Source organism: Dermacentor variabilis, chromosome 2 (genome assembly GCF_050947875.1).
Source record: "Dermacentor variabilis isolate Ectoservices chromosome 2, ASM5094787v1, whole genome shotgun sequence".
Taxonomy (NCBI): Eukaryota; Metazoa; Arthropoda; class Arachnida; order Ixodida; family Ixodidae; genus Dermacentor; species Dermacentor variabilis.
The window spans coordinates 264,202,406-264,221,360 of record NC_134569.1 but is presented as its reverse complement, the minus strand read 5'-3'; the positions used below and the strand labels follow the sequence as shown (position 1 = coordinate 264,221,360).

General features: G+C 47.0%; 1 protein-coding gene across 1 annotated transcript; it reads right to left on the bottom strand.

Annotated features, from left to right (window-relative positions):
- Nucleotides 1–5,759: 5,759 nt before the first annotated feature.
- Nucleotides 5,760–8,896, bottom strand: LOC142570782 (uncharacterized). The gene is made up of 6 exons (XM_075679115.1): nt 8,813–8,896; nt 8,213–8,321; nt 7,883–8,000; nt 7,218–7,519; nt 6,678–6,822; nt 5,760–5,764 (listed from the first exon to the last, which is right to left on the bottom strand). Coding segments are annotated over exons 1-6 (681 nt in total). The 5' UTR covers nt 8,815–8,896.
- Nucleotides 8,897–18,955: the final 10,059 nt, after the last annotated feature.

The window sequence follows — 18,955 nt, the reverse complement described above, 5'->3', positions numbered from 1 at the left end:
GTTTCCTTCAGTTATGTTATGTTGTAAAATTTTAATGTTGCATCTGGTGCGCTACTCTGAATAATATTTGTTCCTTTTTCACGCATATCGTGTGGAGGCTAACACGATGCAATGTTTCATGTTACTGGGTTCGAGCTTATGCTACTTCTAACCAGGGGTTTAAATACATATTTTTATTTTCCGAAGTGTGTGCCAACCTGGATGTTTTGTGTGTTTTCCGTGTAACGTTTAAGGAGTCACCTGCAATAAAAATTGCATCTGGCCAGATATGTGCTGGTGTGTCACAGCGGCTGTGTATTCTATGCTCCAGACCTGTACTCTGCGTCTGAAATTTGTGTTGGGGTGGCACGATGTTTTCAGTAAGTAGCTGAAAAACTGGCAAAACCCTGCCGCCCTCTCAGACCTATGGTAATGGCTGCGGCTGGCAGCTTTTCCAGCTCTTACGAAACAGCTTTATTGGCAAATTGCAAAAGGAATGACATCTGGGAGAGTCATTAATGCTACAGATTGGAAGAATAATGAGCAAAGGAGGACCAAAACTTCGCGCAAATAAGCTTAGCGCATCTTCTTGCCTGCTATGGATCCTTAGAGCGATGAAGGCCTTCGTGTGACCACCGCGACTGTGAAAGTCTACCGCGATTCCGAGGTCTAGCGGCACGTGAGGAGCGAGTCAGCCGAGATGCCTTTTAAGGTTGACTTTCATTCGCCATAGATGAAATCTTTGCAATTTATATTTAGTTATGCTATCAAAATAACGTCAGATTCTTAAGCTCTGTGTTTCTAAAATAGTACGAATTGTTTCCTTGAAACCGACCCAGTCACAGAATGGCTAAATACTTTCTAATCGTCCTTTACAGCGCTGAATATTGCATCACCACGGTCGTCTGAGACACTAATTGAATGCATTCGATGGGCTACACTGAATAAGTGACAGAGACTGTTTCACCTTCCCATCTCTTAATCTACTCGTCCGTTGCCGTCAGCAATCGTTCATAAATTTCAAGCCAACCCTTGGCTACGCTCACTTCTACAGTAGTCAATAAAAATATCTCTCTCTTGAGAGCACGAAAAACTAGAAAAAATTGTTCTCTTTCAAGCAGGAATGAAATTTCTATAGCCCAGGTATAAATGCGCGGCATATGCATTACACCGAGGCCCCAAGCCTTTTAGGACTGAACCCCCCCCTGGCCCCCCCCCAAATATCCATAATCACGTTAAAGCAAATTTCGCATCATTTTTGCGGCCCCTGTCCTGTTTCTGAAGCTTCACGCACGCAATGACATCCAACTAAATTACCGCAATCTCTGCCTGGCTCGACTGCAAAAAGATAGTGTCATAAAAAGTACTTCCGCGAAAATGTAGCGCTAGTTGAAATTGCATTTAACGGAGCGTCACTGTGTCAAAAAATATTAAAGAATGTACAAATTTAAATTAAATACTGCGCTAATTAAAGCTCTGAAGTGACCAGTATAAAGATATCAAAGCCAATGTGGGCTATATACAGTACGCTGCGATTGTTAATTCATGCCGCAAACGCGCACGTTTAGCGCTTTCATTGCTCAAACGAGAAGGTGATAAATGTGGGTCATGGTAGAGTCAAGCACACTGCATCCCTTTCTAGTGCTTTAGTTTAATAATAGAGCGAGAAAAAAATCACGAAGTTAGGTGCGATCACGGGTGCCAGCTAATGCATCGGACCGGCGAGCGCGCGTTGGCCTGGGAAGCGTGCCGTGCGCAGCGCGCACAGCCGGTGGGCGAGGAGAATCGAGGAGGAAAGCGCGGAAGTGGAGGAGAGTGTCGCTACTTTCAGTATCAAGGGGTTTTACAGTAGTTCAGCACTTAGCGCTGTCGCGCAGTAGCGGACGGCCGCAGGCCATCAAAGCCAGGGGCACGGCCAGAGGCAGGGTCGTTTCCGAAGGCATAAAAAAAAATTGGAGGACGCTTAAGCGTCGCCTTCAAGAGTGGAACGCGACAGCGTTCCCATCGACCCGCCAAGGGGTGTAAGACAAAGCGCTACGGCGCAGGGATCACTTACGAGGCGCCCCGCATCGGACTTTGCGGCCACCTATCACACGGAGAGCGTCGAGCAACGCAGCGTTCTGCGCGGCAACGAAACGTGCGCCTGAGCAAACGGAACGAACCAAAGAACTCGGTGTCTCGGAGGGGGAAACGATCTACGCCAGCCAAACGTCGTGATCGGCACGGGCAGAGAGATAGACAGATAGTAATCTAAAGAAAGGAACGGTGCTCGATTCTGCAACGCGCGTGGGAGCACGGCGAAGCGTCGCCAGGGGAGAGGGAGTCGGGGCCGCAACGCGCCTGGCACCGGTCCGCGCACAGCACAGCCCCAATGCGCGCATGGCGCGCCACCTGTCGAGGCAGCGCCGTACATTGAGAGGAGGGGTCCTCTGTGTTTGCCGCAAGATGGCTCTGCGTGTGCGGTAAGCGCAGAAGAAATGTAGCGGAAACGTACTTCGCTGTTCGTGTAAATGCGACTTCTGTAAGTTACGTGCTCATAATTACCGATATACACCGCAGTATAACATTCTACGGCACGTTTTTAAGGCAACACCGCGTTCACTAAAAGCGCGTTTGTACCGATTTCAAGCATCGAACTCGTGGCTGAGCGGTAGCGTCTCCGTCTCACACTCCGGAGACCCTGGTTCGATTCCCACCCAGCCCATCTTGGAAGTTGCTTTTTATTTATGAAGTGCCTGCCATGATTTATCGCTCACGGCCAACGCCGCGGACGCCGACGCCGACACCGACGCCGACGACACCGGCTTTTCTGCGACACGAGCTCCTTAACGCTATCGCGTTAAAATGGCCGCCCCTCTGATCGCTATGGCCGTGGCTCTTCGCCGTCGCCGACGTGAACAGAGAGCCAGACGACGCGTTTGACATGCCGGATGACCATTTTCGACGGCGTTTTCGCCTCTCGAAGGGAACGGTGCGGTTGTTGTGCGAGGAACTGGCGGGGGAACTAGAAGCTGAGCGAGCGACGGGACTGTCGGTGGAGCGGAAAGTGTTGTGTGCGCTGCGCTTCTTTGCTACCGGGAGCTTCCAAGCGTCCGTCGGGAGCGAGGAGACGATCCGTGTGTCGCAGTCGACGGTGAGCGAGTGCGTACGACGAGCGGCAGAGGCTGTCGGAAACGCAGGGGCCCGCAACAAGTGGGTCCATTTTCCAAAGACAGCTGAGGAAAGGGCAGCCGTGAAGGAGGGTTTCCTTCGCCGCGGCGTTATCCCCGGCGTCATCGGATGCGTAGACGGCAGCCTCATAGCCATAATCGCACCCAAGGGTGAGCGCGCAAGGCTGTGTTCATGTACCACAAGGGATACTACACCCTCAACTGCATGTTCGTAAGTAAAACTCACGTTTTCTGCGATCCTTTTTGAAAGTTACGTTGCTCTCGCCAACGGGCACTTTCTCTGGTTTACGTTTTACCTCAGATCTGCGACGCGGACATGAAAATCTTGGCCTTGGACCCTCTGCGACCGGGTCGGACCACGACGCTTTCGTCTGGCGGACGACATGGTTGCGCCGGCGGTTCCAAGCGGGGCGCATCGTGAATGCCGGGGAATACCTCCTCGGTGAGAAAAAAACGTATTTTTTTTGGCGCAGTCACGCTTCAGCAGCGCAGAACGCCGTGTCCGCTCCAACCCAAACGTTTAACCAAACCACAAGAACACGAGTAAGTCCGGAGTAAAAAAACAAAATTGAGACATTGACTGCCACCATTGGCAATGTTCGAAGTGTTAAGTTACAAGCACATTATGTGTCTGCGAGGAGCTGACGAAAGCAACACGTATTAGTGCTTACTGCACCTAGTGACTGCCAGAAGCAGAAGAAATGAACACACATTACTGCTACTACTGTCATTGATAGCACCAACAAGTGTTGATTTCTTGTTTGTGGCAGGCACCGAGTAGTGCACTTGTAAATCCGTTAAGAGTTTGTGTCGGTTATGGACATGCTCAACTCATGCTTTTACTTGGGACTTGCAACCCTGAAGTCTACCTTTGTTGAATGATGCTGTAGCTTTCCTCAGTTGACAACTTGCCTCTCGTCAGCGGAGTACTCAATGTACTATTTCCATCTTTGTGCAGGTGACAGTGGCTACCCCTTGGAGCCGTGGCTCCTGACCCCGGTTCCTGGCCATCCTCCAGTGCACACAGCCGAGGGGCAGTACAACACAGCACATGCCGCCATGCGTTCCGTAGTGGAGAGGTGCATTGGGCTCTTAAAGAGCCGTTTCCGCTGTCTTCGGCGATATCGCACCCTCCTCTACGAGCCGGAACGTACAGCCAACATTGTCGCGGCATGTGCTGTGTTGCACAACCTTCGCCTTTCTGAAGGCGACGAATCAGGCGATGACAGCGATGACGGCAGCAGCAGCGGCAATAGTAGCGAGCTTGACAATAACGGCGACCCCATGCCACACACTCTGCCCCGAAACACGGGCTCTAGAATGCACTACTTGAGAGGGCGGGCTGTTCGCGACAATGTCATTGGCATGTTTGGCACAACCCGTGCGCAGCACATGCGTTATCTGAGGAGTGTGCGGCGGCAGCTGCGACGTCAACAGCAGCGTCGGCATCGCTAGGTGCATGCACACAGTTTTAAGTAATTGCATTGTGCTGTGAAATTGCAGATACATTTCCCGTGCCAAGTTGTAGCTGATGTCTGCGTAATGCAAAGCATTCATGGTTTGTTGAGAAATGTAAAACTTGTTAAAAAAATTAAATTATGGGGTTTTACATGCCAAAACCACTTTGATTATGAGGCACGCCGTAGTGGGGGGCTCCGGAAATTTCGTCCACCTGGGGTTCTTTGACGTGCACCTAAATCTAAGTACACGGGTGTTTTCACATTTCGCCCCCATCGAAATGCGGCTGCCGTGGCCGGGATTCGATCCCTCGTGCTCAGCAGCCTAACACCATAGCCACTGAGCAACCACGGTGGGTACATAAAAGTTGTGTAATGAAGGATTATGTAAAGCCTGCATTTATAGTAAGTAAAACAGTATCATTAGTGGTGACATATGAGATTGAAAGCAAGCTAAAAATAAGCGCTTATTCAAAGTGTCTGCCACAATTTGCTTGTTGCTGCTGTCGTCATCTAGATGCATGTAGCCTGATTCTTACTCGTATCCCCTTACGCATTGATGGGCATAAGCGCCTGTCTCCTCGCTTTCTACTAGCCCAGAGAAGCCAAGATGTACAGTGCACGTCACACCTTCCGCTCCATGGAACGTGCTGTTGCACGCGCAGCTTCTAGGTCCTCCACCATTTTGTCTCGCAACAACGGCAAAGTTCCTTTTGAGTGACGAAAATGCCGTCCAACTGGTCATCCGACATGTCAAACGCTGTGGCTCCCGCGAGCAGTTGATAGATTTCAACAAAGTGACCTCACTTGTATATAGCAGAACACAGCAATGTTATACAGTAATATTTGTACAGTGCAAGCTAGCACTAGAAATGTGGTTGCGATGTGTAAATAAAAGCACTAGAGGAAAACTGCACCTTTCTGTATTTCAGCTTTCAACATACATTTGTTTATGTACACATCACATGCAACAGTCTCTACATTGAAGAAGTGTGAGTACTCAGTAGTAGAGACATTATGCAACATATCACAGACACGTTGGAATAAATATTGGATTACATTGTTCTTGCATCATAATATATCACAGGTAACAACATGCATCGTTTAAGAAAACTGTTGTACACTGCACAAGTACACAGTAATAACAACTGGCTTAAACTGCACCAGAAACAGAAATGAGCAGGTGCTTAAATCACACGCCAACCGAATATTTATCATAGCGAAATGTACAGGTACATCACTACATGTGAAAGGAACATGCTGTTGTGGCGCTCTGAAACTGAAAGAGCCATAGCACCATACTTTGATATTCAGTAAGACAAACTGCATAAATATTACACAAAAATTGCACCACAAGGGCTAAAATACAATGTATCACAACCTGAAAGATTACTGAATGACAACAAAATGTTTGATAGTGAGACAGATGTGCAAGAAAAGAGACATTCCAGCTCAGTAGGTAGTAACATAAACAAATATGCAACAAACAAAAAATAAACATTACAAATGAAAAGAAGGAGCATAGGCAAGGAATTTTCATAACTTTTTTTTCTTTTTTGCTGTGTATATTGGCAGGTTGCTTTCGACATTGTAGTAAGGCCTGAAACTTTCACCATTCGATGACAAGGATTAAATTGTAGAACACTTGCAGTGTGGCGTCGTGCTTAAATTGACATGGCAATAACTAGGCACCTCAAAATTGCAGTGCCACAGTCGGAATGCCCGCACACACCAGGCCTACAGGCACTTTTGCAGGTGAGCCTGATGGTGGGCACGCTCTTATGGCTGAAGTAAACCTTGAAGAAAAAATTCATGCTGCAATTGCTATGCTACTTATGGTTGCATTAAAGGGTGACTTCAGCAATTATTTATTTGCAAACTAGCAATATTTTCCCTTCATATCATTATTACATCAGCAAATTTTAAGATAAGTTACAAATTCCTTGCCTATGCTACCCTTGCATCCTTTAATTATGTGGGTCCTGAGAGGGGGGAGGGGCTTGGCTGCCACCATGCCCCAGTGCAGCCAGCAGGAGCTGAAGCAGGCGCTCGTTGGTCTCGTGCGACCGACGCGCCACTTCGAGGCGCTGCCGCTGCACTTCGAGGCGCTGCGACTGCACTTCCTGCATTCCCGCCACCTCCTCCCTGAGGTGCCGCAGGCTCTCCATGTGCGCCTCGTGGTGCTGCCGCAGGCTCTGCATGTGGGCCTCGTGGTGCTGTTAGCAAAGACGTGTAATTAGTTTAATTACAGAAGCTCAGTAACAAGGCCTTCGTGTGTTGCATTCATCCGCATTTGCAGGCTATTGTCTTGTCATTGTATGTTCAAACACTGTAAATATCTTTCTGGCCCATCAAACTTGTGCCGTCGCATTCTATTAAGATGTGTTCCATTGCTATACCTGCTTCCTTGAACTCAACGCCACTTTTTTCTTTTTGCCACATAATTGCGTAGATATTTACACATGTTATATCACGCAAATCTGTACAAGATATCACCACAGGACTACACGTATACGTTATGCTTGTTCACTGATTAATATAATTTTTAGAGAGGTCATATGCTCATCAGTTTCATACGCAGAAAAATATACATCTGTGGCCTTACACACACCTGCCGGTTTTGCTCCAGCAGTTGTTGGCGGAAGCGGGTGTCCTCTTGAACTCTCGCTTCCTCCAACTGACTCTGGCGAACGTATGCGGCAGTAGCCGTCACCACAGCACCATCGAGTTCCTGCTGCCTGGGCTGTCTACGGGGTGCCCGTGGCTCTCGAGGGGTAGGCTGCGGAACCTGGGGGGTAGGCTGCGGCACCTGCGGGGTTGGCCGAGGCACCTGGGGGGTAGACCGAGGCACCTGGGTGGTAGGCTGCGGCACCTGGGTGGTAGGCCGCAGCACCTGGGGGGTAGCCGGTGGCTCTTCATGCAAGGCAAAAGCAAAGACTGCTCATTCACTGTTATCCGACCTACACAGATTGATTGTCCTAACCAGTCACATTGAAATGTCATTATAGCTGCATAGCTACAATAATGATACACAAAACAGGTAGTTAGAGCAAAAGATGCCACAGAAAGTTGCTGGTAGCAGTAACCTATAACATGCACAAGGAATCTCTATTACAACATCATGTCATTTGTAGTCTTGCATTTCTCCTCCATGAATAAGAGCTGGATGCTGGACACAGAGGTAATAACAGCACAGTGACGTACTTTACTTCATAGCAAGATCATGCAGCAACTGCAAACAACAATGCTACTACAAAAGCTAGGTCACTGCCTTACGTGTAAGGCCACTTGGCCCAGCAACAGCTGCAGGGCCCGACACCACGAAGGCAGTTGTCGCTGGTGGATGTCTGCGGGAACCGCTGGGCCCTGCAGCTTCCTCTGAACTTATGTCGTCCTGCAATCAGAGGAGTGTTCAGACATTGCGAGCAGTGTGTGCAATGCGCATCATGTACACAAGTTGCTGCTCAGAGTACATAACCTATATTGTCACGTGCACATAAAAAGGGCTTAAAAATTTTGCAATATTGTGTTACAATGTAATGCTGAAAATTTGTGAGGTCACAGCAGGTCACACAAACAACACTTTTTTAAATCCAATGTACGCACCTCGCTATCGGCGAAGTACTCAGGGGGGGAAACAAGGACCCCTCCTGTCATCATAAGGACGTCGAGGACGCGGCCGTCGACGCCACCCACTTTGCCACCTCCAGTAGCCCTGCAAACACGGCAACAACGACAACGTGAAACGACGTTACTGTCAGCATCATTAGAAGCTCACCTCTTCTCGCTCGCGGCCCTGGCCGCTTCTTTTTTCGCTTTATGGGCCATCTTGGCCCAATGGTTGCGCCAACGGCTGGTGGTCTTTACGGCTGGCCCCTCTGCGTTGCGCACCGCCGCCACCTCCTCCCACAGTTCGTTTTTTCGAGCAGCAGTCATATGTGGCGAGAACTCTGTAGAAGCTCTCGCCAGGTATGGGTGCTGCTCGATGAACTGCACGAGAATAGCCGCCTGCTCTTTCGACACCCGCGGCCCTTTTGCTGCCATTTTCTCTTTGTCAACTTGGGAATTTCAGCCGGCCCGCAGCACAGTAAGAAATTTAGAGGCAAACATTCTGTCTAAGCTAAGCGCCTGCATAAAGTGCTCACTACGACTCATTTCTGCCTTTTTATACCACTAATGTAAAAAAAAGGTGAAGTCACTACTCACATTTAATGTTGTAGCAGCTTCTTTCTCGGAGCGTATCAGTGCAGGAAGTATTACCGATGCAGCGATAACTTTGACTATCGTTATGTCATGGCGGTACCCTATGGAAAAAGCCTTGACAGTTCTCGATCCACTATGTTGCAATGTTTGACCTCGGGGGCTACGGATAATTCTTCTTGGCCCTTCCTAAAGAAGAAATTATCACACGTCAGACATGCAGCGAAAACCACACGACAATGCAAGCACTACACGAGCAATAGTTACTCACCTTAATCAGTATCTGACGGGGGCGGGGCCGCAATTACGGGCACGCAAGGGGCTGTCAGCTGTTCAGACAGACACGCTAGGGGCTGTCAGCTGTTCACAGGTAAACAAAGGCTGCCATTTTGCGTGCGCTCAACGGCATAGATTGGATGCACATCCGACTACTATGTGGCTACGGCTTCAAAAATAGAGCACTTGCGTTTGCATTTCTTTGGACTGCGGCAGCTTTTGCGTTGTAATGTAACAAAATGAATTTGCTTTACGCAGCATGGAAGTCCGCTTTTATTAAGTGCCGTTTTACAAAACACATTTGCTATACAGTCCCGGAAAAAGAGAAGAGAATACGAAAGAAACATCCGGCCAATGAAGGGAGCTTCTGATTGGACGATCCAAGAAACGTCGTGCCTACGTATACACAATTTCCAAAATCGATGACGTCACGCGAAAAGTCATTGGCATGAAAAAAGGCATTCCTACAAAATCGCACCCTAGAACCCTTTTCTTAAGGCTCCAGGTTTCTGCCCCATACGTGAGTACTGGTAAGACACAGCTGTTATATACTTTTCTCTGGAGGGATAGTGGCAAACTGCTGTTCATGATTTGAGAATGCCTGCCAAACGCACCCAAGCCCATTCTTATTCTTCTGATTATTTCAGTCTCATGATCTGGATCCGCGGTCACTGCCTGCCCTAAGTAGATGTATTCCTTTACCACTTCTAGTGCCTCGCTGCCTATCGTAAACTGCTGTTCTCTTCCGAGACTGTTAAACATTACTTTATGTTTCTGCAGATTAATTTTTTAGACCTACCCTTCTGCTTTGCCTCTCCAGGTCAGTGAGCATGCATTGCAACTGGTCCCCTGAGTTACTAAGCAAAGCATTACCATCAGCGAATCGCAAGTTACTAGCTATTCTCCATTAACTCTTAACCCCAATTCTTCCTACTCCAGGTCTCTGAATACCTCCTGTAAACACGCTGTGAATAGCATAGGAGAGATCGTATCTCCCTGCCTGACGCCTTTCTTTATTGCGATTTTGTTGCTTTCTTTATGGAGGACTATGGTGGTTGTGGAGCCGCTATATATATCTTTCAGTATTTTACATATGGCTCGTTTACACCCTGATTCCGTAACGCCTCCATGACTGCTGAGGTTTCGACTGCATCAAACGCTTTTTCGTAATCAATGAAAACTATACATAAGGGTTGGTTATATTTCGCACATCTCTCTACCACCTGATTGATAGTGAATATGGTTTATTGTTGAGTAGCCTTTACGGAATCCTGCCTGGTCCTTTAGTTGACAGAAGTCTAAGGTGTTCCTGATTCTATTTGCGATTAGCTTAGTAAATACTTTGTAGGCAACGGACAGTAAGCTGATCGGTATATAATTTTTCAAGTCTTTGGCGTCCCCTTTCTTATGGATTAGGATTATGTTAGCGTTCTTCCAAGTTTCTGGTACGCTCAAGGTCATGAGGCATTGTGTATACAGGGTGGCCAATTTTTCTAGGACAATGTGCCCACCATCATTCAACAAAGCTGCTGTTACCTGATCCTCCCCAGCTGCCTTCCCCCTTTGCCTAGCTCCTAAGGTGTTCTTTACTTCTTCCGGCGTTAAGTTGTGGGATTTCAAATTCCTCTAGACTATTCTCTCTCACATTATCGTCGTGGGTGCCACTTGTACTGTATGAATATCTATAGAACCTCTCAGCCAGTTGAACTATCTCTTCCATATTAGTAATGATATTGCCGGCTTTGCCTCTTAACGCATGCATCTGATTCTTGCCCATTCCTAGTTTCTTCTTCACTGCTTTTAGGCTTCCTGCGTTCCTGAGAGCATGTTAAATTCTATCCATCTTATACTTCCTTATGTCAGCTGTCTGACGCGTGTTGATTACCTTCGAAAGTTCTGTCAGTTCTGTTCTAACTGTAGGGTTAGAGGCTTTTATACATGGGCGTTTCTTGATCAGATATTTCGTCTCCTGCGATAGCTTACTGGCATCCTGTCTAATGGTGTTACCACCGACTTCTATTGCACACTCCTTAATGATGCCCATACGACTGTCATTGATATCTTCAACACTAAGTTCCTCTTCCCGAGGTAAAGCCGATTACCTGTTCTGTAGCTTGATCCAGAATTCCTCTGTTTTCACTCTTACCGCTAACTCATTGATCGGCTTCTTATGTACCAGTTCCTTCCGTTCGCTCCTCAAGGCTAGGCTAATTCGAGTTCTTACCCACCTATCGTCACTGCAGCGCACCTTGCCGAGCACGTCCACTTCTTGTATGATGCCAGGGTGAGCGCAGAGTATGAAGTCTATTTCATTTCTAGTCTCGCCATTCGGGCTCCTCCACGTCCACTTTCGGCTATCCCGCTTGCGAAGAAGGTATTCATTATTAGCATAGTATTCGTTTCTGCTAACTCTGCTAATAACTCTCCCTTGCTATTCCTAGTCCCTATGCCTTATTCCCCCACTGCCTTATCTCCAGCCTGCTTCTTGCCTACCTTGGCATTGAAATCGCCCATTAGTATAGTGTATTTTGTTTTCACTCTACCCATCGCCGATTCCATGTCTTCATAGAAGATTTCGACTTCCTGGTCATCATGACTGGATGTAGGGGCGTAGGCTTGTACGACCTTCAGTTTGTACCTCTTAAAGGGAAGCTGAAACACTTTTCGCAAAAAAATGAGTTCTCTGCGGCATTCTACAGTTTTGAGTCCCCTGCACACGAATATCTGGTTCAAAAGGGGCAGAAACGAACGCAAGCGGCTGTGTTTTCAAGAAAACGCGCACCAGCGCCTCAGGGCATCGCGCGAACGCCGCTGTTGCCCGTGATTGGTCGGGGCCGCTGTGACGTGATTCGCGGCACTCGCCGGTCGGCGCCGCCGTTTCAGAGCGTAGCATGCTGTTGTGTTCTGGCTTCATAGCTGAGTTATAAGCATTATGGAACGTTCTCGCTGTCTTGGACAGCTTGTATTTTCGCCGTGCATGTTCGAACCGACAGCCGATACGGAAAACGATGGCGGCAACGACGATGTTGAGTGTGCTAACAGCCAGAACGATGTGTGCACCTTCTCGCGCGTTGGAAATCTTAGCTGGTACGTATGTTTATTTTTCCATGTAGCTGCACGTTCCAATGACGGGAGAAAAAATGCGCTAAAGTGTCACTGGGAACTTGCTGCTGGAAGAATGCCGAAGCACTAACTTCTCATTAGATTGCAAACACGGGTGCAATTATGCGATGTCAAGCACCTTGCCGCTGCTTGTCTAAAGTCCCGTGGTTTTTGTAGTGTTGATACACGATCGCGAACATGAGCGCCGCGTTTCAAAGCACCCACATGCAGTGCTGTGAGGTACAGTCATGGAAGTTGCTTATCATACACATCCAGAGATGGCCAGAGGTATTATATCTACAATATTCATACTATGGTTCGACGAGTTTGCAATTGTGGCTTGATGAAGAATCGGTATGCGTGCTCCATGCTAGTGTTGACAAAAGATATTAGGCAGTTTTAGCACCACCTTGAGGTAAACACGATAACTGCAACCGTACGTCGAACGTCAGTAGGCAAGCCTATACTCCATTTCATACCTCAGGTGCAACGCTGTGGAAGCTACGCACGAAGTTCGGTCACCAAAATTTATTACTGCGCGCGTTTCCGTCTATGCTTCGCAGCGTGCCAGCGGCGTTTGCTCGCGCGAGGATGCACGTGAAGCTGCCGCGACGGGCTGCAATTAAATGATGACGGAAGAAAAGTTGATTTAAAAGAACGTGTTAGCAGCCGTATAAGTACACTGATTGTTTATATGGGTAAATTCTTTTTTTATTCAGAACTGAGCTTATATATCGAAAATTTTCTCAAAAATCGAGTCAAGAAACACCGAACTTTTTATAAGTGCGAACGCAGCCACTGCAAGAAGTATCTCAAGCCTCTACAGCGTTGCGCCTGATGTATGAAAGGGAGTATAGCAACGCTAGCAACAACGCGTTTCCGCATTTGTCGTAAGGCTATCCGGCTATCACGGAAATGGTCCGAGCATAGCACAGTTGATTTCGTCGGCACGAGCTTATCTCTCCTCACCGCACGGACCCACTGCGCCGCAAGCTTCTTGTCCTTCGGGAACCTGTGAAACACCACATCGTCTCGACCGCCTGTGTTCGCGCAGCCGAATGCTGCACAGAACGAGGGCATGTTGGGTGCCCTTGGCTGTAGGCACTCACGCAGCACAGAAAGAAAGAACAGTTTACGAAAGTCGCAAAAGAAAACAAACGTGAGCGGCGGCGGCGGCAGATCTCTCGTAGCGTCGTTCAGTAAAGCGCAGGATGGAAAGAGGTACGCCAGCACGCCGGTCCGGCAGCTCGGTCCTCGCGAATGACGCCACTCTCGCCGGTTCTCTCCTCTGGCAACCACCTCACCCGGGAAGCGGTGGGGGCGTGCCCGCGGGGGTGATTTAGAAAGATTTCTGCCTCTTATATTAACAAAACGAAGAAAAAAATTTCGGAACCGTAAATTATTAGGTCTGTTCTTCCCAATCCCAACAATTCACGAAAATTGAAAACCGTTTCAGCTTCCCTTTAAGTTTCACAACAAGACCTGCCACCCTCTCTTTAATGCTATGGAATTCCTGTATGTTACCAGCTATATTCTTATTAATCAGGAATCCAACTCTTCGTTCTCGTCTCTCCGCTAAGCACAGGACGGTAGAACAGGACGTGCCCGCTTTTTAGCACTGCATATGCTTATTTTGTCCTCCTAGCCTCAATGAGCCCTATTATATCCCATTTACACTCTAATTCATACAATAACACTGCTGGACTCGCCTCACTAGATAACTTTCTAACGTTAAACGTTGCCAGGTTAAGATTATTACGAAACCTCAGAACATACCACGTATCACTATTTCTTGTATTGGAAGAAATCAATTTTGATGTTAAAGATGCACTAGACAATAGGAAATTTTTGAAGGCAGTATTTGAGAAAAAAAATGAATTGAGAAGGTGGCCTGTATCTTCCCATTTCTGATGTATGAAGGCGACTGAAATGAAAGTGAGCCAACCCACCTTGCACAATAATGCTTCGGTTCATTATCTGCAAGGCATGCGCGTGGCACAGAGGCATCTCCAATTTACAAAAGTGACGCGCAGGTGTGAGGATCAAGGTGCTTTAATGCTCTCATACACTGGGTTGTACAGGGTTGCGTGACATAATGGACACTACAAAAGTTGAACTGCGCGTCGTCGTGAGCTTTTTGACAGATGAAGATGCTTCCAAAAAAGAAATTGGTCGCCGTATGGCTGCCGTGTACGTTGAACATTGCATTTCATTGGCCAATGTGAAGCGTCGGAGCAAACGGTTCAAAGAAGGAATTGAAAGTTGCAAAGACAATCCAAGACCGGGCCAAAGCCACCGTGCAATCACCCCCAACCCAATTGCAAATGTTGATTAAGCAAGAACGGAGAATAAGCATCGATGAATTTGCAGGGCGCGTGAACATCAGTCGTAGTTTGGGTCACACCATAATTCATGAAATCTCGGGTATAGGCTCTTGCGTGCGCAATGGATGCCCAAGATATTGAACCACCACCAGAAGACGGAGAGGTTCGGCACTGCCTTGAGTCATCGTTCATAAAGTATAAAATTATATAAATAGGATATTCTACGCTTTGCGCCTTCTAAATTCATTTTATTTCACAAATACTGCCTTCAAAAATTTCCAAGTGTCTAGTGCATCTTTAACACCAAAATTGAATTCTTCCAATACAAGAAATAGTGATACGTGGTATGTTCCGAGATTTCGTAATATAGCCTAAAGTTATTACAACATAATCTTCCATACATTTTAAATAAATATTAAAATACATATACTTCTTCATACAAGGAACTGCGAATGAATTTCGTAAACATTTCATCCATGGTTGTATATAGCTTTTCAGAGCCAACTGTGTTACTGATTTCGCAACCCATACACATATATTTCTATCTTCTTGTGTATCGGATATGTTTTCTTTAGTCTGTCAGGGTGAATTGTGTATGGTTTTTAATAACCCTTGCACACATGCTTCATTTTTTCCGATGTATCAAATATGTTGTTTCTCTTAGTCTCTATATTATTTTCGCTCTTGTTATTGTGCATTTATCTAAGTAATTTATTGCGAGTGTCTAACAATGTCTCGATTTTTGATGAAACCACCATGTGTGCCTTGTAACGGATCATCGGCCCACTGAAGCGGTTTTTCCAACAGCTTTTAGCCTTTGGTATGCACCAGAATACTTGCATTTCTGGAAATAAAATCTATACCTATGTATCTATATCTAATTCGGTATCACGATGAGGGTCACGACTTTTGGTCTGCAACTGTGACCGGGGTCGAATAATGGTGCCGCTACTACGAGCCTGAAATACCACGGCAAATCCTACAGTGGAAACATTTGAATTCGCTACCCCCAAGGAAAGCAAACGCCGTCATTACTGCCTGAAAGGTGTTGTTGACCATTTTTTCGATTGCCAGGGGCCATTATTGATTGAATTTGCTAAACCTATAGAGACTGTCAGTCGTTTCCAATATTGTGAAACGATGGATCGGCTGCGTGTCGCAATCAAGATCAAACGACGTGGAAAATTGTGGAATGGGGTCATCTCGGTCTACGACAATACCCGTCCCCATGTAGCTGATGTACTTAATACAAAACTGGAAAAGTTCAAGTGGGAAACGCTGAAACATCCGCCATACAGCCCAGAGCTGTCGCCTTGCGACTACCTCATTTTGCAGCCTTTAAAGAAACAGCTTAGGGGAACTAGATTCGTGTCAGACGATGACGTGAAAGAGTCAGTTACAGGCTTTTTGAAGCAGCAGCCCGAGGTGTTTTATAAGACGGTAGTCACTCGACTTGTTAATCATTGGGATAAATGTCTAAATGCTCATGGAAACTGCTTTTAAAAAAAGTACCCCGTTTGTCATATATTCGCATTGGCTCACTTTCATTTTATTGTCCCTCGTATATTTTGCAGAACTACTGCTTTTATATGTGCTCTCTGTTGCGACTACAATTTCGGAGCAATTACTCACAATACACGACCGATGACAGCTGCTCCTGCACAATACATTCTAGCGAAGGACAGCGTCATTGAGACTTTTCTCTGGTCGTTGCATAGTAACAGAAATGTAAACAAGGTTTTTGAAGGACACACACACACACACAAACACACACACACACACACACACACACACACACACACACACGCACACACACACATAATTATATATATATATATATATATATATATATATATATGCAAATGAGAAAAAGGCAGGGAGGCTAACAAAGTTTTAGAAAAATAGTTGTCCTCAACTTCATTACATGGCCTATATTTTTCCTATCAGCGGCATGCACCGCTTTGCTGATTTCAAATCGATACATTTCCAAAGTTCGTGCGATACTTGCTTTACTTATCAAACAAAGAAAACATGGAAGCATTGATATTAATTTTTTCAGGCACAATTTTTGAGACATACGAGTATTTTCTTTTATGAAAGAGTACTTATTTTACTTGTCTTGACAGTGCGTAGCGTTCAAGAATTCGTCTGCAGCATCTTGGGCAATGGCAATGCAGTTATGAATAATGTTTAATGTATTTGATCCCTCGACAATTTCTATAACGAGGAGGCCGAGCTGCAAAGTGAGCCCTGGCAAACTGGCCTGGTGTAATTAAGCGGCATCTACTGGACGGACGTCATATGCCGATATACGCCACAACTCACTCCCGCTGTTATCTGCATACTCGTGAAGTCAAGCGACATCTACCGGAGTGACCGTATAAATCGGATCTCCTACAAAAGGTGGTGACCGTGCGCCAGTCCATCACTTTGCAGATAGGGTTGCAGCAGCGAGCAAGCAACTAATTCCGCCCCCATACTACGTACAGGTTGGTCTCCTACAAACGTGTGCATTTCCTAATTTATTTATTTATCTTTTTAATATAGCCGCAAGGTACGGTTGTACATTGCAGAGGGGAGGGGCGAGGTAAATGCAGAGGCAAATCACACATTGTAGGAAAAAAATTATAAGTACAAAGAAGCAAAAAACTTTCAAAGAAAGCGTCAAAGCTAAATACGTTTTAGTCAACAAATTATTAAAAAGAACAAGCAAAAATAAGAAATTCATCTTTGCCACGGCCTTGTTGCCACAAGTGTCTGTTGTGTTCGTTTGAAGATACCGTCGTGTGGAGCTAGCGAAAGAAATAGAAACACTACATGCCGAAATGAAATCAATGCAAGAAAGTCTTGGCATGTTTAATGGACTGTATGAATCCGTGAACGTAAAGAATGAGACCATTTCGAAGAAATGTTCTCATTCACGTGGTGAATGGAATTCACATGGTCTCATGTCACGTGGTGGTGACGTTGAAGAACACAGTAGCAATACTGTGAAAGAAAGCTAACTTTTATTGGGCGAGCCTGTGCCCACAAAAATAGGCTACAGCCTACACTTATAGCGCAACGACAGCGGCGAACACGGTCGGCGCTCGTCGAAAATCTGATCAGCGGGTCAAGCGCGTCAGCTTTTATACAGCAGTCGTCGAATGTTCCAGAGTAATCATTCGGACCCGCGTGCCTTCCACAAAGTTCTACACCATTCGCGTCAAACGATGAAATCAGATAACACAAGGTTCGGCGACAACAGACAGCCGGGTAGAAGCATCGATAACTTTCCTGAAACTTCGGATACATGCAGGCGCGTCCCGCGCTGTGCGATTACATTTGTTAGGCGGCGAAACGTGGTCGCCCGATAATGATAAGTACACGTGTCAATACCCCCCTCTTGAAAGCATCGACCCGATGCTGCATACAAACGAAAGTAATAAAGAAAAACACCCGTAGCAAAGAAAACAAAAGGAAATTCGTCAGCGTCCGTAAAATGGTTGCAGACGCACCACGTGGACCACTTCAGATTGTGCGCGCCGCCGCTGTGAATGCGAAATTCCGTCTGGCACGACCTCATAGTCCTGTGCGCCAATACGTCGAATGACCTTGTAGGGTCCGAAATAGCGGCGCAATAGTTTCTCACTCAGTCCTCGTCGGCGTATCGGTGTCCAAACCCAAACACGATTGCCTTGCTGGTACTCGAAGAAGCGTCGTCGGAGGTTGTAGTGTCGGCTGTCGGTCCTCTGTTGGTTGTTGATCCGTAGGCGGGCGAGCGGTCGGGCTTCTTCGGCGCGCTGGAGATAGCTAGCGACGTCAAATTTCTCTTCGTCATTGACGTGGGGCAGCATGGCGTCGAGCGTCGTCGTCGGGTTCCTGTCGTGAACCAACTTAAACGGCGTGATCTGTGTTTCTTGCACCGCCGTGTTGTAAGCGAAGGTTACATACGGCAGGAACGAGTCCCACGTCTTGTGGTCGACGTTGACGTACATTGCTGGCATGTATTCGAGGGTACTGTTCAGGCGCTCCGTGAGACCATTCGTTTGCGGATGGTAGGCAGTTGTCCTCCTGTGGCTTGTCTGGCTGTACTGCAGAATGGCTTGGGTGAGCTCTGCTGTAAGAGCCGTTCGTCTGTCGGTAATGAGGATTTCTGGGGCACGATGTCGTAGCAGGATGTTCTGGACGAAAAATTTCTCCAATTCGACTGCGCTGCCTTTCGGTAGAGCTTTAGTTTTAGCGAAGTGGGTGAGATAATCCGCCGCCACGACGATCCACTTATTTCCGGAGGCTGATGTCGGAAACAGTCGCAGCAAGTCCATCCCGATCGGCTGAAAAGTTCGGTAAGGAGGCTTGATCGGCTGTAGTAATCCCGCTGGCCTTGTCGGTGGTGTCTTGCGTCGTTGACAGTCTCGGCATGTCTTGACGTAACGGGCGACGTCGGCGGTCAGACGCGGCCAGTAAT